Source organism: Protomyctophum parallelum (assembly GCF_964188405.1).
Source record: "Protomyctophum parallelum genome assembly, chromosome: 1".
Lineage (NCBI taxonomy): Eukaryota > Metazoa > Chordata > Actinopteri > Myctophiformes > Myctophidae > Protomyctophum > Protomyctophum parallelum.
This window is the reverse complement of record NC_139697.1, coordinates 70,692,261-70,715,459: the sequence shown is the minus strand read 5'-3', so window position 1 is coordinate 70,715,459 and position 23,199 is coordinate 70,692,261. Positions and strand designations below refer to the sequence as shown.

Genomic DNA, 23,199 nt, shown 5'->3' with positions numbered 1-23,199 from the left:
TAAGAAATATTGATGGTAAAGATGAATAGTTGGACAGGGGGTCAGAAAAATGGTGAGAGAAAATGGGACACACTCATGAGTTAGAGAGAGAGAGCGATCAGAAACCACTGCTCTGTCCTTGTGGAGAGGCAGGATTGTTCCACTATGTCAGCGGTGCGTTGTTGCTAACAGGGCCAATAGCAGCACAGCATTATGTACCGGCAATGGGAAAAGCCATACCATCTGCTCAGTACATTCCTAATCATTGGCAGGCCTCCTTTACTGGCAGAATTCCTTTTAGGAACTGCTGAATCGTAAAAATGCAAATCCCCAGCCATGCAGATGTGTGTAATGGGAAGTGTGTGTGTGTGTGTGTGTGTGTGTCTCTCTCTATATTTGCATCTGTCAGATTTTAATACATCTCAGTGTGTATTGTGTGATGATCAGTGTTAATATATTGTTTTCAGATGGAGTTGCTGGACAAATTCCCGGTGGAGGGAGGTCAGAAAGACCCCAAACGCAGAATTATTCCATTCCTACCAGGTAAGAGTTAAATGTCCAGGATGCCCCTTGAGACACACACACACACACACACACACACACACACACACACACACACACACACACTCTCTCTCTCTCTCCTTTGACGTAGTTTTTCAAGACAATTAAAACTACATTTACAATATAGGCATTTAGCAGCAGACGCTCTTATCCAGAGTGACTTACAAAGTGGAGTAAATGGCATGAACCCTGTCCAACAAATGACAGGCTAATGGTCAAGTAAAGAAAGTGCAAAGAAAACTATTAAGGGTTACAAAGTAACTAGGGTACAAAGTAAACACCATCTGTCTGAACAACATGCTAATCTACATAATATAATCAGCATCTTTGACAAGAAAATACATGCGTAATAACAAGAAAACCACGTACACCACAACATCTGGATGACATGGCTATAGCATCTATCTAAATCAAGTAGTGATAGGAATGAGGAATGATAGGGGCTGAGGTGCAGAGGTAGTGGAAAATGGGGAGTGTAGTCCTGACTGGGGGGGGTCATTCCACAGCTTGGGAAGCTTGGAGTGTTGACCAGTGTGTCGTGGGGAAGGCAAAGACAAATATCAAGACCCACGCAGGATAAGAAATTAATGACATTTGTTACAAAGCCTGGCTGGTACTGTAGGTCAGGGGTCTTTTTTTAGCCCCTTAGCTTAGAGATAGAGAGAAGAAGCAGGGACCTCCTACTACATAATACATATTATTGTATAAAGTCGTGTGGCAGATTCAACTTTCTTGTTGATGTTGACGGCACTATATTGTCACTTGTCAGTGTTGTGTGAATTCAGGTTTTTGTTGGTTTGTTTCATTTGTCTTTTCTATTATTAAATACACATGGAGTCGTTCAGACTTTTAACCACTTAAACCCTCAATACTTGGTAAACTTGACCTTTGGCTCTGTACCTGGTCTGCTCCTTTTTCTCCTCTACACCAAACCTCATTGCCGAAAATGCGGTGCGGTGGGAGCTATTTCCGGCGGATATTCCCACCAGAATAGTAACGCTAGGGTTCAACTGGTTACGTTCCTATCACACAAATATTTGGCGGCCGCCCTGTAACTCTTGGGGACCCCCCCGAACCCCCTGTTGGAGACCTGGTCCCATGCTGTCGGGTTGTGCAAACAGGAGAGCAGATCGGTGTGTGTGTAGCCTGGTTTGCCCCTCCATCACAAGGAACCAGGCAGAGTAACCTACCAGAATACACAGTGCACTTCTCGTGATCTCACTGTTTCCGTAAACCAAGCACAATTGTGTTTTTCCATCTTAAAAAAAAGCAAAAAACCCTGTGTAGTGGCCTAAATTGCCTCTATGTCTGGGCGTCTCTCAGTGCTGTACTGCAGGGCTACAAATACAAGAGAACCAAAGGGCTTCGGTTTCACTTGTATATTAACGTTTGAGAGTGGTGAGAATTTTATTTTATAGATGGATGGATGGATAGATAGATTAACTACATTATTTGTAGTTTTGGGGAGAGAACGCCTAGCCCAAAAGGTCCCACAGTGGAGCCCCACCCACTCCCTCACCCCTTAGGTGTGGGTGGAGGTTGAGGTGTGTTTCAGGGGTCTGGAACTCATTGAGGGTATCACACGCTCAAACACTTGATATGCGTGCAGTGCCCCGTGCGCACACACAATACACGCATGCACATATGTACACTACAGAGTCTGACGGAGGGAAAGCAATAGAGAAAGGGATGAGAGAGAGAGGAAGGAAGCACGGCAGAGCTGTATAGTTGGATGGAAATACAATAATAAAAACCATGGCGACAGTTAGTCATATTTTCCCCCTTTTAAGTCCTCCCCGTCCTTTAGTTGCCCTTTACTGTTGCGGACGAATATTGATTCTCTGAATGTATACGCTCCGCGTCCCATGAACCACGTTCATCCTGGCGTTTTTGGGGCAAAAACTAAACAAGAAAATACAGAAAACAGGACATGGGTGATTAACCCACCCACACCTTGTCTGTCCGTCTGTCCAGCAAGCTTTGTAGTACCGACGCTCGCTATGTGTGCTACGTTGTTTCCTGCCGTTTTAACTTTTTGCATGTTGCTTTTGACAGAGAACTGGGTGACATTTGTTCAGGTGGTTTCATTTAACTCTTCCATTCCATGATCCCCTTGTCAGATGTCTGTGCCCCACCCACCCCCCCCCCAACCCCCACTCCGCCCGCCCACATGTCTTGTCAGGGAGTGACAGGAAACACATTCTCCCTTATGCTCTCTGCATTTCCTCTGGGCTGCCAATGTCGCAAATTCACAGTCTAGTCTGCCAAGATGATCGCTCACAGTCCTCGCGTATAGGCCAACTGGGATGCTCTGCTCGGTGGCAATACACTCCTCTTTTAATGCCCACTAGCAGGGACGTGCAGAGAGAGTTAAAGAGAGGCAGGAGCTGAAATCCCGTGAGAGGGCACTTTTGGACAAAAATAGCGAAAATAGCAGATCCACAAGCTCACAACGCGTCGCTCTGTGACGTGTTGAGAGCTTGTAGATCAGCTATTTTTGGGGGCGCAACCCAGCACTCCTTAGCTAGTGGAGATGCGGTGTAACGACATGGATTTCTAAACAAATTTATTCAACGCATAATGCTGCGTTCCAAGTTCAGGAGACGAAAAAAGTGCAGCATTTACTATGGTGAAAGAAATGCTTCCGGAAGAAATTCCGGAAGCATTTCTTTCACCATAGTAAATGCTGCATTCGTGCATGGTGTGGAAAGGGCAGTTGTTTTACAGACGGGTAAAAAAAAAGGGCAGGGGCTGAAGCCCCCTTTGATGTCTATGTGTGCACGTGCCTGCCCACTAGAGCTAACAAATGAATCACTCATGTCATTTTAGAGAGAGAACAGTATAGACGCAGCCAAGTGTGTACCAAAAAGACATGTTTATAAAGGCTGACAAAGATATTGAAAATATTATGTTTAGAATTGGTTCAACAAAAGTAAACTCTCCGTTGCAGTCAGAACTGTAAACTCTGTAAAAACTGTAAACTATTAGTTTACTACGCAGATACATCTTGGGTTACTCGTTATGTTTTTGTTACTTAAATTCGTTTTTCTTGACCACAAATGTTTGGACAGCTAGAGGCTATATAGGTTCATTATGTTTACCCGGTATCTTATATTCTTTGAGGCGCATTGTTCTCTCGGCACTCTTCTTATGTGACATTGTTGTTTGTTGACTAGGGTTCATATTTACTGTGCTTATTCCGATCTCGCACTTGTAAATGATAAATTATGCATAATTTGGAAGGAAATCCATTGGTGAGTGGATTCTCCCCTTGCACACTTTTCCCACTGTACCCCGACTCTCTTTGTGTATATGGAGTCATTGCCTATGAAAAGCTTTGTAAGGCTGGCATTAATTTATAAGATGTCTTTGCTCATTAATATTAGATCAAGTGATTACGCAATAATTGTCCCAAGCCTCTTCTGTTATGTATGTCACTCGGTCTGTAATGACTCGACGTCAAATCACAACATGAGACCATGCAACTTGATATTGGATCTCTAGCTCAATATGTGACATGCGGTCCAGTTTGATGTAAAGGACACCGAGATCGTCTGACACGGAACCACACAGCTAGACGATGCACACCTCTAGACTGCCCTTGTTAAACATAATGTGACCGAGCATTACCCTATTACAGATTTCCCTCAAGAAGCACGAGGAGAACCGCATGGGTCTGGTTTGTATAGGAACTTGTCTTAGGTTTCCTCAGTTGAAACGTTTGAGCTCAAATAGCCTCAAAATTGGATCACCTAATGGGAGGAAGCTACATACATTACTTTGGGTTAGACTAGCAAGAAATGTGTGTTAATTAATAGTAATGAGTCTAATGACACTTAATTTAAATGAGTGCACCAGCTGAATAAATACATACGTATTTGTATACGATGGTCAAAAGTCTTTCACCGACGGGGCCAAACTCTGGTGTTAGAACTCAGACCAAACTAACAAGGTGCGGAAGCGGTTTTCCTGTCAGGAGTCGGTTTGTTCAAGGCCCCAAGCTGTATTTCTTTTACTTCTGTAGTATCGTCACATCAGCAAAGTAGTCCGTCTACCACAGCGCTGTGTCTACAGCCATGTACGTCTGCTGGACGTTCCTGCCAAGTTTCCTCACCAAAGTCCAGTTTATCATCTCCACGCACCGTCCATACTTTGACCTTTTGGAGCCGTTTTGACAATCTCGACTCCGTCCTGGAAGATACGTTTCCAGGGGCTTTCCTTGGCAAACCGACTGCTTGGCATTTATTGCCAGAGATAATGTTTAAATGTTTTTTTGACAAACTATTTCATTTTGCTAGTAAGTAATGAATGATAACACTTTTACACACTGGATCCTCTAGCTATACTAATCTAGACGGGACTGAATGATAATTGTAAGGCACTGATTTATAGTATTTTGAAAATGAACTTACTTGTTGCTGGAACATTTAACAACCCGTGTTATAAAATAACAGCGTAAATAAACATCCAAACTGGCTGTAGACGTCTCTTCCTGGCACCATAAGAGACCCAGACCTTCAGAGGTTGATGTATTCATGACGCAAGCCAACTTCCACTCACAACCTTCTGCTTCTCAAGCCAGATCTCCAGACAAGACCTACCTGTTGTACTGGTACACATGGTTCTCAAGAGACACTGAGATCTGTGATATAGTCACATTGGAAATACACATGCACTTTAATAGTATGTGCAGTATTCATTTTAGTGGAACCTTATGGGTCTAGGCGGGTTTCATGTGAAATATAGAATAGGGATAGTTGTGTATAATGCCGGGATTAATTCATTAATTTATCGCGCATTGCCATGGTTTTTCCCCTTTGAACCATTATTTTGAAGTGCCAAATATCCGGTTGTTACGATGACGTAATGGTGTGTGTGGTGTCTTGATCGGTTGTTGTTCTCTCGCTGGAGATAAAGGCCATTGAAAGCAGCACATAGAGTGCAAGTGGATACACACGCATCTTAAGCCAAAGGGCCTATGGTCCCTTATTGTATTTGTATGTTTTTTGAGTGGTGCAACCACTCCTATAGACAGCTGTGTGGCTATAAACAGGGCTATCACCCTGCTTAGACACGAAGCCCACAACCAGTGTGTGTGTGTGTGTGTGTTGCAGTGGTCAATCAGTGGTGTATTTCTGTACTGAAGCGGACATGCATACATGGAGAGTTTGGAGACATACGGACTAGCACCACTCAAAAATGAAGCTTTTTTTTTAGCTTTTTTTTTGAGCCAATGAATGTTCTTCTGCCCCCAATACATACATGCAGAGTCACATGTTTATGAAACCTTACAGAATGGTAGAGGATCATGCCAAATAAAAATAGCACTAGTATCTATCTACAAGCCTAGCTTGTAGCCTATACAAGCTCACAACAGTGAACACATTGCGACACATTGTGCACTTGTAGATCGTGGATCTGCTATTTTCAAAGATTTTTGGAAAACAAACAAATAATTAAATACATTAAATTAACATTTCCACCTATAATGACATGCCCAAAATAGTGACGCCCAGGTTAAATGAATATAAACAATTTATCTGCCCGTATTGGAAAATGAGTGCACACAAATGAATAGTAAATTCATAACATTTTGTATAGTTGTATTACTCCATGTCCATTTGGAGTGTGTTGCACTAGTTTGCGATTTTGCGTACCTGTAATTTCGAGTTACCACATAGACACAGGTAGGTACACACACAAACTTTTTTAACAGCAATAAGGGAGTTTGAGCCTACTGCTCTTGGCCTACAGTTTTAGCCTACTGCAAAGGCACCCTGGAAATAGTTGTGTTACTCGAGACTCGAGTAACACAAAGGGGAGGGGAGGCACAACGTATTAAAAGTCTGGTACACAGACTTACAGTAGAGCTGACTTAAGGGGTAGCGGAAAGAAAGGTATTTTATTCCCAGACCCACCCCCCCCCCCCCCCCCCCCCCCCCCCACCCCACCCATCTCCTTCTCCCTATAACTCCTCTCAGCCGTCCCCGTCCCGCCTGTCTTCAAGCAGCCCTGGGCTCCGTCCGAAGGCGGTGGTGTCTTGTTTATCCTTCCTTTTACCAGAACAGGCCCTTTTCATCGGGGCTGCTGCTGCAGCCATGAGCCACGGCTGACGCCGCCGTGCATACAGAGTGGGCCAGTGTTGAGTCAACGTTCTGCGTCTGACCCCCAGAGAACTTTTGGGAAGACTGTCGAGAGCACTTTTCTTTTTTAGAGAAGTGACGAGAAGAGAACGCAAGAACAGACAGACGAAGAAAAGGAGGGGGGAGGGGAATTTGACTTAATTTCAAGCCTCTGGGCTCTTCAAAGGGTTACAAGAGGCGGAAGAGAATAAACAGTCTAACTTTAGGTGTGCTGTCGTCAACAAGACGTCACCAGCACCTCCAATGACACCCAGTCTGTACTAGTCATTTCTGCACTTTGGACGGGATGCTCCTTTTCCCCTTGTGTAGAAACATTATTATTATTATTTATGGTTGTAACATTCATTCAACTATACTCATAACTTTCAGAATATATTCCTTCTGACATTTGTGTTTCATGTATTTGTGCCATAAACACATAACCCTCAGTGGGTTATTTATCGTTTGTACACTTTCACTATTAAATTAAAGATGCAATCTGGAATTTATTTAAATGAATAAATTGTTATTTTAACCAATTTGTATGATAGAGGTTGTTTAAAGGACCACTTCACCACTTTTCAACCTATCTTCATATAATAGGTCCTCACTAATAATCATGAGAATTTTCCTACTCGGTCTGTGTCTCATAGGAGGGCTGTGGGCAGTTCAGAAACCGGCTTCCAGTGACATCAGCGATGGGGAATACAAGCTAATAAAAACTGCAGGCTTTCTAGTCCTGAAAAGTTGCAATGCGTTGGAGCGGAGGTGCTCTCTTTGCTCTTCCATAGAGACATCTGGTGTCAGGGAGGACAACCTGCTGGTTGACGAGTAGTACTGCCTGAAGCGCTGTGCACACAGAGTCAGAATCCTGGCTATAGAGGGTCGGAGTCCCGCCCCCTTTCATGACGATGCCAGGCCCAGGAAATGAATCCCAATGCATTTTTCCCATAGACATTTCATAAAGTATTTATTTAAAGACCTTTTAAGCGTCGTACGAAGCCAACTCGAGTCGTGACAAATCATGACAACAAACAATATTTTGGACCAAACAAATAATTACAAAGAAGAGAAACAACAAAAAAAGTGTTGTAACCTGGGGGGGAGCGGGACTGCGACGCTCTATAGGACATACAATTAGTATTGGTATGGTTGCAGTTAGTATAGGCATGAGTCACACTATGAAAAGCTTGTCTCACTAAAAAATAAACGACGGGAGCTGCTTCACGTGAAGGAAATGCAGATGAATGAGATTTCCGCTCCACTGCCCCCCCCCCCACCACCCCTCCCCCCACCTGAGTAAGCTAATAGATGTGGTCGTGGTGAGGATGTCTGGGGCTGTGGAGGCAGACCGGACTGACTCTGTGCGCACGTGTGTGTGTGTGTGTGTGTGTGTGTGTGTGTGTGTGTGTGTGTGTGTGTGTGTGTGTGTGTGTGTGTGTGTGTGTGTGTGTGTGTGTGTGTGTGTGTGTGTGTGTGTGTGTGTGTGTGTGTGTGTGTGTGTGTGTGTGTGTGTGTGCACGCAGCGATTGTGTGGTGGAAGTACTTTGATTCAAGTAGCAATGCTGCAATGTAGCATACTTGCAGTAGTTTTACTCATACTTGAGTAAAAGTTACTCATACTTGAGTAAAAGTACAAAAGTATAAGTATCAAAAAGTATCAAGCTTTTTTGAAAATAGCGTATCTACAAGCTCCCACAGCACTGTGATGTGACACGTTGTGAGCTTGTAAATCAGCTATTTTTGGGGTATAGACAAAGTATAAAATAGGGCTTAATTGGTTAATGCGAAATAATCGAAAGTAACAGTAACTAGTAACTCAAGCTGTCAAACTATTTTAGTGGAGTTACTGTACTTCACAGCACCCAAGAAGGTTTTAAACCATATCTTATATATCATCATTGTTATTATTTTTTGGAAGAGAATGGAAATGATATGAAAATGGAAATGCTGTACTTAGGTACAGTACAGTCCCAACCTCTCTCTCTCCCCATCCCCCCCCCCCCCCCCCCCTCTCTCTCTCTCTCTAACTAGCATACACAAACATGCACACAAACACACTTTATACGGTACACACACACACAAAGCAGACACGTGTATCCTGCGGTTTGGGAGCCCTGCGAGCCGAGCCAAGCCTGCAGAGAAGAAGCCATTTCAGGCACCATGGGTTCTAAGAGGAGGGCCTTGAGAAAGTGAAAGAGAGAAAGAGAGAGAGAGACTTCTCCATTGAGATCTCCACAGTGATAGAGTCATGTTACGCTCAGTCCGCCTTAAAAGCCCTCTTAACAAAAAACATAAGCCAGTGGTTCCCAAACCTTTTCCATGTCAAGGACCAACCAAATTTACACTAATTAGCCCGCGGACCCCATCTGAAGATTTTTTTTTTTTCATGGTTTTGTAGAAACCATGAAGAAATATTCATGGTTTTAAAGAAACCAACAAAATTACGTTGACAATTATTTGGGGGCCCACTTGGAAAATATCCACAGCCCACCAGTGGGCCCCCTGGCCCACAGGTTGGGAAGCAATGTTATACAGCATTGCCTTCATGTCGAGTTCACAAGCGTACATTATGGCTGTCTGACCATTGGAGAGATCCCTCAGCAGCTACAAACCAAGCAGAAAATGTATGCTGGCTGTTTAACCATACGAGTAAAATAATAATATTCTCCCCTTTTTCTTTTTGAGTCATTTCTTTGTTATTGTTATGGCTGCCCCAGAACCCCCACATACCAGCGCTTGCATGCGACTGAAGATAAGAATGGCGGGGAAGTGTTTTTTTTTTTTAGATGTCTGTCTCACACACACACACACACCACACACACAGGCCATAATTTGGGTTCCCAAAATCATTTATTCATAAGCGAGAAAGGCCAGCGTCTCCCACGGCTCATAAAGCGCCTCCGCGCTGTCAGACTGACATTATTAATGGGACTACCGTATCAGCTTCTGTCTGCATTCTAATGGACTGCTGTTGTCCAGGGGCCATGCAGGGCCGGCACCGTGCCCTCATCGGCCCCCCGTTGGACTGCTGTTGTCCAGGGGCCATGCAGGGCCGGCACCGTGCCCTCATTGGCCCCCCGTTGGACTGCTGTTGTCCAGGGGCCATGCAGGGCCGGCACCGTGCCCTCATTGGCCCCCCGTTGGACTGCTGTTGTCCAGGGGCCATGCAGGGCCGGCACCGTGCCCTCATTGGCCCCCCGTTGGACTGCTGTTGTCCAGGGGCCATGCAGGGCCGGCACCGTGCCCTCATTGGCCCCCCGTTGGACTGCTGTTGTCCAGGGGCCATGCAGGGCCGGCACCGTGCCCTCATCGGCCCCCCGTTGGACTGCTGTTGTCCAGGGGCCATGCAGGGCCGGCACCGTGCCCTCATCGGCCCCCCGTTGGACGTTCTCGCGATGCATTAAGAAGCTCTGGAGGGAGAGCTTCAGCCCAAATGCCAAAGCTGTCATTTTTTGCATTGCAATGAAGTGATACCGTTAGTGTCGTTCGACTTTTATAGACATTTTTGTGAACATTCAGTTTTTTCGAATTGTTATTCGTGAGGCAATATCACAAACAATGGACCCCTTCATGAGCAGATTATGATCGCGTGGGTTCCCATTATATATTTAGACAAAAATAAAAATAAAAGCCTAACGAAAAGCATCTGTATTGACAGCTGAAACTCGTTACAAGAATGGCTGCTATGCTACTGCATGTACAATAGTATACAGTACCGTACCTAATGACTTCTGTCCCTGATTTTGTTCCAGGAAAAATCCTTTTCAGAAGGAGCCACATCAGGGATGTTGCCATGAAACGGCTGAGGCCTATCAATGAGTACTGCAGGGTAAGTAGACTGGAATTAAACTGTCAAATCGTTACGTTATTGGTCACATTTGTACACTCAGACACACACTGAATTTCACTGTGAAGGATAAGGATCCAGGAAGTAGATTGATCTACAAGAAAGCCACGGTGACCAGAAATCAATCGCCCTTTTTGCATGACCCTACCAGCTCAGTGGTCATTGTGGCTAGTGTCCGCCCTGGGATTGGAAGGCTGGGGTTCAATCCCCCCAAACGGGGCGGGGGGGAAATAGAGACCCAATGCCTCCCTGCATGTCAGGCACTGCAGGCACTCAGCCTCAGGGTTGGATTGTGCCCCTGCGATGAGTGGCGAATGGCCTTCGCGTCTGAGTAAGGACACACTGTGATTGCCCAGTGCACTTGTGCACTTGGCCAGTAGCCAATTTGAGTGGCAGTCGGGGCTTCAGCGTGCTCGGTGGTGTCTCTCATGGCTCAAGTTCGCTTGAGACTCCGCCCCTCCGTCGCGGCCTAAAAACTGTACTTAGGGGGGGTGTGACCATTTACTCAAACGCGAAGGCCATTCGGCACTCGCGTCCCTGCGACATACTAGCGTCAAAGTCCAGGGGTTCTGACTGACTGGGGATGTACTGTACTTGCACAAGTTGCACATCAAGCCGCCTCACAGAAACAGGAGATTACTATTACATGGTCAGCTACGGCGTCAGCTGGAAGTAGGCTGAAGGAACACAGTGCTGCTGATCTCAGTGGAAAAGCGACAGTTAGGTATAGCATTCAATTCTCGCTTTGCAATGCAGAGGTAAATGGAAATGCATTAGAGCTTTGTCTACTCTATATGTGTCCATTGCCCCGTTTCAGAGAACATAATCGTCTACTCCGTTTCTCCTCGCAGATATTATATCTGTCAAACAGAGACATTCAGTTAGCCTGTTTCAAGTTCCACATGCTCTGGTAGATCAAAGGGTCATGTCTGTCAGCTGGTGTACCTATTTTAGACACAAATTTACCAAAAACATCTACAAAAATACTATAGCTATACACATTTTGGTTGCAACTGGCTTTGAAAATACCCATCTTCACATATACTTCACGTATATTTTGGCCTTCCCTTATCCTATAAACTGTAGTGTCCTACTATACAGTTTGTTGCCCATTGTATTTTTTGTAAAATATGATCAATACATTTATGTTGTATAGTTTGAAGCTTGCTGATGGCTCACTGTCATGCCAGCAATGTTGCAGGAACAATGGATGACGATGTGGCTGTAGAGAAATAATGGACTTCCTGTAATAACAGGTTTCATGAGTTGTATACTGGGTGTGAAAATGAAACCATACTTACTGTATTTATGTTCCGTTATAAGTTATAATTTTGACATTTCAATTAAGCAACAGTAATCTGCATCAGAGGGAGTGGTGCATGCATACCATGAGATATTGCTACTGGTGTGATGCAGTCAGATACAATATACTAGGTGTTTATCAGATGCTCTCTCATCCAGAGCAAGTTATAATAAGCGAGGTAAATAATCGCAAAGAATGCAGGAGGAACGTGTCCGTGTTACATCATGCTCGAAATTACATTGTTATGTCCCTATATATGGTGGTCTAGGCCAGGGGATAAGGGACAATAACAAATACCCTATGTTTCTATGTCGTCAGTCATTTAAAAAAAATAGCAGACCTACAAGCTCGAAGTGGCGCGCTATGAGCTTGTAGATCTGCTATTTTTCAAAAGCTAAATTATAACATAATGCTAACACCAAAAGGGGTTCCCACCCAAAATGGGTTAACCACAGCATCCGAATTCTGGGGGAAATTCTCCCAGCAAATATTTAATGTAACAAAAACAGAACAGTCACTAGTATAGCACCCTGAGGGACCCTGAGGGTTTAAGTCTTTGTCCACATTAGCCTTTTTTCTGGTCTTCCCCTCCATCATATGCATATTTTGACAGGGTCACGTCACATGCACACTGTAGGCCTACAATCCAAATCATAGAAGCTTGGCCACCTAAGAATGTGGTCTGGATAATGAGTCTTAATTTGTTATGTGCCCGGAACTTACTGACCTCAGAATGAGGTCAGCTGTAGTTCTATATTTCCGGACTCAGGCAATGTGCAATCCCATTGTTTTATGCTGCATTCACATGGACTCAGGCAATGTGCAATCCCATTGTTTTATGCTGCATTCACATGGACTCAGGCAACCGTAGGCAGACGAGAAAAATAACCCTAAAATAAAATTTAAAAAATGCAAACATCTGATGGAACGGCAGGACGGCAAAATGATGAGATTTTTCCTGCGATGTGGAGCTACGTTAACATCCGGCTCTAGATTCCGTTCGCTGTCACGGTAAAAAAGTTAAAATACTTTAACTTTGAACGGCAATGCCGTCTGCCGTTACCGTTGCCGGTTCTACCACCGGGCCTGCCGCGCCCTCCCGTTTTACCATCCTGCTCCCGTCCACTAAAATAACTTCAGTTTTGCAGTCTACTGTCTGCCTAGTGCCTACCGAGCCCATGTGAACGCAGCATTAGTTGTGGAAGAAGATAGTGCTACATCTGCAGAGGTTAAGGGGCCGTCTCAGTTGGCATGTCATGTTGTGACTTGGTTCTCCATGAGCTTGGCCAAGGGCAAAGAACTTGCTTTGTGCTGAGCTTGCTCCAGTCAGCATAATATCCACAGCCCTGTGTTGTTTGTTTTTAAAAGGCCTTCCTTAAGGGCCTGTAAAACATTCGTACGTCTCTCAGTCTGACTGACTTGGGGCGATTGAGCTTGTTTGATAGAAGGTAGTTCCAACATGACTCCTTTTGTGTTCACTCTGCGTTTGCATTAGAGCAGATGTTTTCATCCGAGACAAGAGAGAAGGAGAACAAGTCATTAAAACAATGCAGTTCAAGATGACTGTCAGCCAAGGAAAACACTTACAGTATAGTTGTGCTGAAAGGTGTTATTGTCACTTCTGACCTTCTCGACTGAAGAAAACAAAGTATCTCAAGGTTTGTTGCCATTAAGCAAAGACAATTGGTGGAAGAACAGTGCTCAGATGTTTTACTTAAGCAATACTGCAATACTTCATTACAAGTAAAAGGCCTGTATTCAAGATTTTACTTGAGTGAATGTACTCAAATATTGATCTTTTGTCAAAATTCTACAACCTCGCAACACATCATGATGTGATGTGTTGTTGTGAGCTTATAGATTGGCTGTTTTCGAATAGCATAAAATAGTATAACATTGGGCTAATGCAAGTTATGCAATATACAAGCTCACAACGTGTGCCAATACTTTTGCACTTTGATTCAAATATTATACATTTAAATAAAGGCAGTGCACACACTGACACACACAGACCAAATCTACAAACACGTCTCCTCCTGTGGCGTGTTGAGAGCTTGTAGATCTGCCATTTACTGAGCACGAAACCAGCACACAAGCCACACAACTATGTATACAGTAACTGAGGCTTTGGGGTGATATAAGTGCACGACATTGGCTGTGGGAGTGTTTTTTCTTTTTTTTTGAGGGGGGGGGGGGGGGGGGGGGGTGATTTAAGTGCACGACATTGGCTGTAGGAGTGTTTTTTTGCCTGTCTCGGAGGGTCGTGTGGGGTTAGAGGAATGTACAGCTGGTGTAGGCAACATCTTTTACCACTTATGGGAAAAATAGGAGTTCAGGGCTGGGAGGAGGAGTTGTGTTGTTGGGTTTGCGTCTGAGTGGGTGTGCAGTGGTGGAAGACTTTCTTTTCCCTTTTTTTTAATAAGTAAAAGTACCTCAATGTACAGATACCCTAAGATGCTTGTATTTAAATGTATTTATTATTTGAATGAAAGTGCAAAGTATTGGCATTCAAAATATACTCAAAGTACCAAAAGTAAAAGTATGGCGTATGTTCCATTTGTGAGTTTTGTAATAATCTAAATATGCCAAGTAACTATAGTAAACTAAAGCGGTCAAATAAATGTAATGGAGTAAAAAGGTACAGTAGTTGCCTCTGAGGTGTAATAGAGTAAAAAGTACAGTATTTGCCTCTGAGATGTAGTGGAGTAGAAAGTATCAAGAATACTTTATACAAGTATTACGGTAATGCTACCTTGAAATTGGACAGTACTTTAGTAAACAGTTACTTTGTGCACCACTGTGGGTGCGGAATGGATGCAGTCAGCAGGGGTTGCTTTTTGTCGAAGTGCTTGAGATGTCATTCCTCCCTGACCTCATTGTATTTTCTTGTGTGGGCTTAACCTGTTTTGACATTTGAGAAATGTTGTACTGTGCAAGAGGCACGCAACAACTAGTAGGATGTGTTTTAATTAAGTGTAGTGTGAAAGTGGCATCCCCATATACACAAAGTAATACATCTTACATGTGCAGACAGACAGACAGACAGGGACAAGACATTTGCTAGAAAACATCCATGTTTCAATGACATCGAATGTGGCACACGATCCCGTGGTTCTTGTCAAATAGACAATCAGCATTATGGTTACTGAGAAAAATGTTCAATGTAAGCTTGCTAGCATGTTGTAGCAATGGAACAAATGGGATCAGCTCACCAGTATATCAAAACCAAATATAAATCCTGCGCGGCACTGTTTCTCATAATCGGGTTACGGGGTGGACCCTTATGGGTCTGTAACTCTGAGAGTGTATGGGTCCATTTACATTACATTGCAGGCAGACAAACAGACAGTGGCTGAAAGCAAGTTATGATTTAGTGCAAGATGTTAAACCATGGGTCTTCAACAGGGGTAATGGGACCCCTAGGAGGTCCTCAGAGTTAGTACAGGGAACTGTCATAGGAACTTTTTTATTTTTATTTACATTAACCACTTGAACACTCTAGCGTCCCTAAATTCTGAATTAGCATTAGCCGAAAATAGCCGATGATCCACAAGCCACTAGTAAAGTCGGCTATTTTCAGCAAAGAGGTTTGGTGTAGAGGGAAAAGAGCAGACCAAGTGCAGAGCCTAAGGTCTAAAATACACTGACGATAGTGATGTCAAACAAGTATATATGAAGCCGTCTATGAAATCTATGAAAAAGTATAATCTGCAACACAACACAACAATACACAGTAGGGGTCCCTGCATCATCTCTATCAGCTAAGGCAGTGGTTCCCAAAGTGGCTAAATGATAGTTTGGAAGCAAGTGGGCCCTTATGGGTCTGTAACTCTGAGAGTGTACAAATGGAACCAAATGGACCCTAACGGGTCCATTTGTACACTTGCAGAGTTAATTCAGGATCTCCTCACTGGTCAACAAAAACACCTTGAGGACCCTATACAGGAGCCCCTAGTACAAGGTTTCTTCGACTATGCATGCACCTCTTGATACCACAGCACCTCAAAGGCCCTTAAAAAGGCTCCAGACTTCCCAAAACAACCTGGTCAGGTTACTACTTGGCCTCACTCCCCGAACCCACCTCACCCCTGCCCATTCTGACAGACTGGAATGGCTTAGGGTTGACGACAGAGTACAGCATTTTTCAATGGGTCTGGTCCACAAGATTCTCTACACCACCAAGACAGATACCCATGTACTGTACCCAAAGAAGGGACTAAATTAATTAATTCCGCTCCTATGCCACCAAAATGTGGAACGCCCTACCAACAGTCATTAATACATGTGAATCCCTTGACTCCGTCAAAACCGCTCTCAAAGGGCACCTACAGATGGCTGCAATTCGAAACTGACCCCCGTAAAATCTGAATCCCCCACCCACCCTTTCTCCCCTCACTGTATGTTTTTTCCCCCTTTTTACCTCCTCCTATGATGATTTGAACATGGTGGACCCTATTGTAAACAAGTGTAATGCTTTATGGTGTCGTCCACAGTTAACAGTTTTGTATCGAGTTGTGCTTGAAATGTACTGTAATTCTCCAATCTGTTAATACATTCTTCAATCAATCAAATTAAAATTGGGGGTCCGTAGACTAATGCATGTCAAACTGAGGGTCCTTGAAATCTTCTCTATGGGGGTCCCTGGCATATATTTTCAATGTGGGGGTCCTTGACATGAAAAGGTTTGGTAACCACTGTTACCTGTAGACTGCTGCTGCTTAAAAAATTAAAAATTAAAAGTGGAAAATGTATCAGTCTGCAAGGACCTTAACTCCAAACAGACTCCTAGCTGCCTCACAGGGGGCCCAGACCCTAGGTTACCAACCAGAGTCCCACAGGACCCTTTGGCCACATGTTCAAAGCCAATGTGGTTCTGCCGGCGCTGACTAGGTGGTGGGTTCCACTCACCTCCGTGCACAGTCAGGTTGACACGGTGAAACCAGAGAGTTCTGTTGGTTCTTTTTGATGTTTTCCTCAGGAGCAAAAGCTGTGTCAGCCCCTCTCTGTCAAACAGCTGAGGCCTCAGCCTGACTCATATAATGGAATTCCCCCCGGGTGGTGAAATCTGATGTTTTTTTATTCAAACCAGGACACACAATCTGAAACAATACAGAGGTCCTGCACTGTGTGCAGCAAGGAAGAATGATTCCTGGACTACGGTCACTCAGGTCACTCGCATACATATGTGTTTTCAGTTTTCATTCCGAAAGTCCTGCCCCGTTACTGCAAGGATTCAGGTCTGATGTCCACTGTCAAAGTATTGCTAGTGTTGCTAGGATGCTGATCCCATACATGGACTACACAGATACGTACAATCAGCAAATGTCTGCATGAAAACCACACCAACAGACACTGACGCAAAAGATTAAGAACAGCCTATTTTTCTTCAACAAGCCTCTCTCCCCCTTCTCCCTCTCCCCCTCTCTCCCTCTCTCCCTCTCTCTCTCTCTGAATAAGGTCAATGTGTTGAGTCATCAGACATGGGGGGAAAACAACTAAATCATGTGAAATCTCAAACCACCTCTTTTTGGCAATATTGTCTAGCCACCAAAAAAAGAAATAACGCCCGTTGTTTGTTTGGAAAGAGGTTCATTTTGGGCATACACAGTTGGGCTTGGTCCCCCTATGCCTTATGGGTATGTACAAACAGTGCTATTCTGCGCGCACACACACACACTCACGCACACACACACCAATTACCTTAATGCTGTGTGCCGTAAAGAACACCCATAAAGTCCATTTGCTGTAATGGGCCCTGGAGGATCGAGGCCTCTTGTCTCGTCCCTGGAGAGAATTCTAATGAGTGAACGGGTCACAAGCCGACTGCTGAATTCATAGTTGGGACCGCTCTACTCTCGTGTATAGCCGAGCGACCAGAGACCTATGCCTAACCGATACGTCTGGTGCAGCTGGGTATAAAGGGGTTTTGCTAACATTTTCACGTGAAGGACCCCCAAATTGATATGTAATTGGCCGCTGACCTCTCTGACTCTGGACTGCAACGTGACCGGATGGGGCCAATCAGGTGGTGTTGGTGTGTGCGTGTGTGTGTGTTAGTTATAATTAGGCTAGGAACGAGAGCAAAATATGCCTGCATAGAAATTACCTGGAAAAAAAACGTGCAGGTTCTTAAAAGGGCAGTTTCAATCATGGGAATTGATCACTGGAGATTGATTGCACATGCGCACAGTACCGATCAACAAATGCATACAGGACGGGGTTGGTTGGTACGCCACGTCACTCTCCTCTCCTTGACCTTGTCTCGGAATGGAGAGGAGAACGGCAGCTCTGGCCGTGGCAGCTGTCCCACTGCTCCGTTGGCACGGAGCCTTCACCGCGGTCCCATATAGCATGGGGACGAGAGAGAGCACGACGATGATGGCTCCCGAGCTGTCAGCCTTGATGTCATATCTGATATCTGTTCGGCTTGTGATGGAAAGGAGGAGGGAGCAAGGGGAAGGGCAGAGGAGGAGGAGGGGAAGAGAGAAAGAGAGAGGAGGGAGGAGGGAGACTCCTTTCTCTCCGAGGACAGTATTGAAGCACTTACGATTATTAAAGTCAGAGACATAAGGTTGGAGGTAGCGGGGCCTTGATGGATCGCACCGTGCTACGCCTGCTGGCAGCCTGGAAGGGAGGTGTTGTTCCCTATAGCTAGCTCCCCAGTTCCCTTTGCTCCTCAAGAGTGATAATCGCCGTGTGGTCCTTCGAACGGACCCCGGCCTGGCGTCAGTCATTCTGTCTCGCCTCGTTGGAGCCGTCAGTTTTGCTGAGATGATTATCTGCCTCTACGACTGCCCTTTGCAGACAAGGGTGCGGTTGGAGAGGAGGGGGGACTTCAGACCACTAAAAGGGAGAACTGAGTGAGCCTGGTGTTTTTTTTTCTTTCATCTTCCGAGCTCGTGTCCCTGCTTCCTTGTGATGATCCCCAGAGAGAGAGGAATGAGACGAGATGAAGGAGGCAAAGAGGGAAGGGGACAGTTGAACTGAGCTTGAATCGTAAAGGAGCAGAGTACCAGATGATGAATGAATTGAGTGTTTTTTGAAGGGCCGGTGAGCTTATTAGCTTGACTTGTCGCCAGCGAATACCGTTTACTTGTGAACCATGTGAGCTGTTGTCTTCCACGCAAACAACAACAGCTAGAGTAGAATCACACACGAGGATCGAAATGTTGATAAAAAAAATCAATTGAAAGTCTTAAAAAGAATCCAGAATAATGACATCAGATGTCTCTGAATAGGTCTATCGTGGGCTTTGATGATACTCAACTTACGCCAGGAAATATTACCAACTTAAAGTTTCACTAGCTAGTTGACTGCTATAATATTCATCACTGTAACAGTTACTTTTTTCTGATTATGTACTACGGTATGTACTACAGCAGTGGTTCTCAAACGTTTTAATTTCAAGGACCCCCAATAACTCTTGAGTGTGCAAATGTTTACACTGTCAGAGTTAGACTTGTAAGGGTCCATTGGGAACCGCCTTAACCCATTTTGGGCTATTTTAGTTTAGTCATATAGTCTTTGGAATTAAACTTCATTTTGTTTTAGTCACATTTTAGTCACCTGAAATGTCTAAGTGTTAGTCTAGTTTTAGTCGACTAAATGTCATGCGATTTTAGTCGACTAAATCTACAGGTGATTTAGTCGACTAAAATCTATTTTGGCGGGCCTTAATGCCGTCGTAATGGCTGATTTTACACTTGCTGAAAATAGCAGATCTATACAAGCTCACAACGCTTGTGAGCTTGTATAGATCTGCTATTTTCACAATGCAAACTAAGTGTAAAATTACTTATACTGGATCTCTTGTCCAGTAGTCCCTTCCTAACATTTTAGTCTAGTTTTTATTTGTCGACGAAATTGTCGGTATATTTAGTCTTCGTTTTAGTCATCATAGCTTAGTTTTCATTTAGTTTTCGTCTTAGTTTTAGTCGAGGAAATCAACACTGCTTGTCAGCGTGTGTGTATTTATTCTAAGTGCCCCTGTTTGCCTTGCAGGCCCTCATTCAGCTGCCAGTCTACATCTCTCAGTGCGAGGAGGTCAGAGTGTTCTTTGAGACCAGACCTGAAGACCTCAACCCACCCAAGGAGTGAGTATGCAATACAAACAACCACCTCTCCTGTCTGCACCAGCACACACTTTCCCTCCAGCTGAATTATACTCCCACAACCCACTGGTAGAATAAATACCCGTTACAAGTAAAAGGCCAGGAATTCAAGTAAAAGTCCAAAAGTATTGGCATCTCAAGTTTTAACTAATTTAGATGGAATATGAAAAGAAATATAATGAAATTAATGTCATAAGAATACACAACTGTATTACTTTGCAAGTGCTTTTATTTTTATGAATTAATTTATTTTTAACATAAATAAGGCTCTTATGTGTGGGACATGTTTTTTCCACTTTTGTCCCTCATCTGAAGAATGAGTGCTATATATAGACGTCTGTATACATTTAGACGTCTACATTTAGACGTCTACATTTAGACCTTGATTAGCCTGGCTAATCAAGGTCTAAATGTAGACGTCTATATATAGCACTCATTCTTGAGATGAGGGACAAAAGTGGAAAAAACATGTCCCACACATACAGTAAGAGCCTTATTTATGTTAAAAAATTAATTAATTCATAAAAATAAAAGCACTTGTACAGTTGTGTATTCTTATGACATTAATTTCATTATAATTCTTTTCATATTCCATCTGAATTAGTCAAAAGCAGGCTCTGTACCAAAAAAAGCCTGTATTAAGCCTGTCCCCAGCAAGTGGTCACAATTTCAAACTGCCAAAAAAGTGTCTAATACTGTCACAATCATATACATACTAAATGAAAGTAGATTGTCAACAACATAGCAAACAATATACACAGTTAATTTTCCCACATCTCCGTCAACTCCGTCATGTTTTTTAAAAGTCTTAAATTAATCAGAATATATTGTCGACAGATTTAGCCTGAAGACTCCTTTTCCAAGTCATGTTTATATTTGTTGCAACAGTGGAGCACCTGGTCTGACAAGCATTCAATTGTTTGATATTTTAAACAAACAATGTTGATATCAATGTGGTCACAGCTTTTACATGTCAACTCCGTCAGGACATTATTATGCTCTTTGTTAAGAATTCCAAAATAATGTTTAGTATTTTAGTTTAGGGTTAGGTTTAGCTAACAACTGAAGAAAAAACTAAATGGCTACATTGTACTACAGAGGGTTAAGCCATTTTGTCAACTCCGTCAGACGTCAACTCCGTCAGATTTTGTGTCTGACGGAGTTGACATGTATCTGACGGAGTTGACAAAATGGCATTTGTTTTCATCTTAACCCTCTGTAGTACAATGTAGCCATTTAGTTTTTTCTTCAGTTGTTAGACCCTCTGTAGTACAATGTAGCCATTTAGTTTTTTCTTCAGTCGTTAGCTAAACCTAACCCTAAACTAAAATACTAAACATTATTTTGGAATTCTTAACAAAGATCATAATAATGTCCTGACAGAGTTGACATGTAAAAGCTGTGACCACATTGATATCAACATTGTTTGTTTAAAATATCAAACAATTGAATGCTTGTCAGACCAGAAAATAATGGTACCATTTTATCAAGAGCATTAGTACAATTTAGGCATTTAGCAGACGCTCTTAATCCAGAGCGATTTACATTAAGCAATAACAAAAAGCATGGCATACATCACATAAATAAAATGTAGTTATCATGAACATGCGTAAGCTAAGAACGTAACAGTGGAATATCTATATAATGAAACTATAAACTATACATACTATACTATACTATAAATATATACTAAAAAGTGCTATGACTACATGAAATGCAATTCTAGTGCCGTCTACGACGTAACATGAGATCCAATTATATGAAGATAGGTCGAAAATGGGTAAAGTCGTGAGCAAATGTGCTTATGGTACTTTGCATCACTGCCCACATGACAGCCATGTCGATTTCAGTCAATTCAATCATAATCCTCAGGCTTACTAACACCACCGATCACACCCCTCCTTCATAAGGACACCCTGGACCCTGGTGTCACGTGGGGTCACATTCCAGCAGCTGCGTTAGCCGAGGCCCATCATCAGCAATCACTGCTGTGATCATTACACCCTCTAATGGCTATGATGTCACTCCCTCTCTGTACTTCCCCCAGGGAACGCCCGCTTAGAGAAAAGGCCATTTAACGAGTTGTTAGAAGCCCGAGTGTGCCGTTTAACATGTAGCAGCAGCCACTCTGTTCCCTGTTCAACGCCTCCCTTTCCGCTGAGGTTGCACAATGGCCTCTCTGGGCACATGTAGGCCTGTCGCAGTTGTGACATAATCGCATGATCATAATATTTCAGCTAATCGCAATTTATTTTCTCATAAATCGCTAGAATCGTTAGCGTTCATCTGTATAAAAACAGCTGGTGGCAATTAAACAGAAATGTCATGTTTCCATCATTATCTCTGCCAAAATATTGCTCGGAGAATAGCGAAAATAGCAGATCTATACATTTGGCCAGTACCGTACATCATTTTGGAACATAAAGGGCATGTAATTTCCATGTAATTTGTATTTTGATTATTTTCCAATGTTCAATGCCAAAAAAAAACCCCACACAATTCAATCATTAACTAAAATATAATGATGGTGACAGCCCTACACACACACACACACACACACACACAGCACCTGCCTGGCCGCTCGTCTGTTGTAAAATCTCACACAACACATTATTAGTTTCTACCCAGCGCTGACAGTTATAAGGTGTCAAGACTGAGTCATAAAAGTGGCAATGACCAGCAGCCTGCCAACGCTCACAATGTAGAGGAGCACGCACATAACTGTACATGCAGGCAGACATTATCCCATTCAGGCCTGACGTCGAAAAAAAAAAAAGAAAAAAAAAAAGTTTTCCAAATCATGACCATTTTCAGAAAGATTTGAGGCACGTACATTTTAACGATTTTTTCAAAAATAGCAGACCTACAAGTTAGTGGCACGCTATGAGCTTGTAGATCTGCTATTTTTCAAAAACTAAATTATAACATAATGTATGTAACCACCAAAAGGGGTTCCCGCTCAACATGGGTTAAATCGTCGCTGACGGGCAGAAACCTCCTATCTCCATATTAACACTTTAATTGCCCGGGGTTATTTAATCCATTACATTATAGTGCCCAGTCGATTTATAAACACGACCACTTTTACCGACGGACTGGATGTTGTTGTGAATGTGTGTGTAGCAGCTAACAATAGCCTCTCTAACAATAGCCTCTCTATCGCGACTAGTGACTGGACAGCGGAAGGCCGGATTAATGCCCTACTTGGTCAGAATACAGCGTCACACAAAAGCATCAAAAGTAGCAGACCCACGATCTTGAAATGCGGCGCAA

General features: G+C 43.5%; 1 protein-coding gene across 3 annotated transcripts in view; it reads left to right on the top strand.

The window, feature by feature from the left end:
- sh3pxd2b (SH3 and PX domains 2B) overlaps positions 1–23,199 on the top strand; it is a 71,354-nt gene that overhangs the window by 22,516 nt on the left and 25,639 nt on the right. For all 3 annotated transcript variants that reach the window (XM_083777515.1, XM_083777516.1, XM_083777514.1), the window contains exons 3-5: positions 447–522; positions 10,418–10,494; positions 19,817–19,908. In XM_083777515.1, the coding sequence (XP_083633641.1) occupies positions 447–522; positions 10,418–10,494; positions 19,817–19,908 (245 nt within the window). The remainder of the gene's footprint in view (positions 1–446; positions 523–10,417; positions 10,495–19,816; positions 19,909–23,199) is intronic.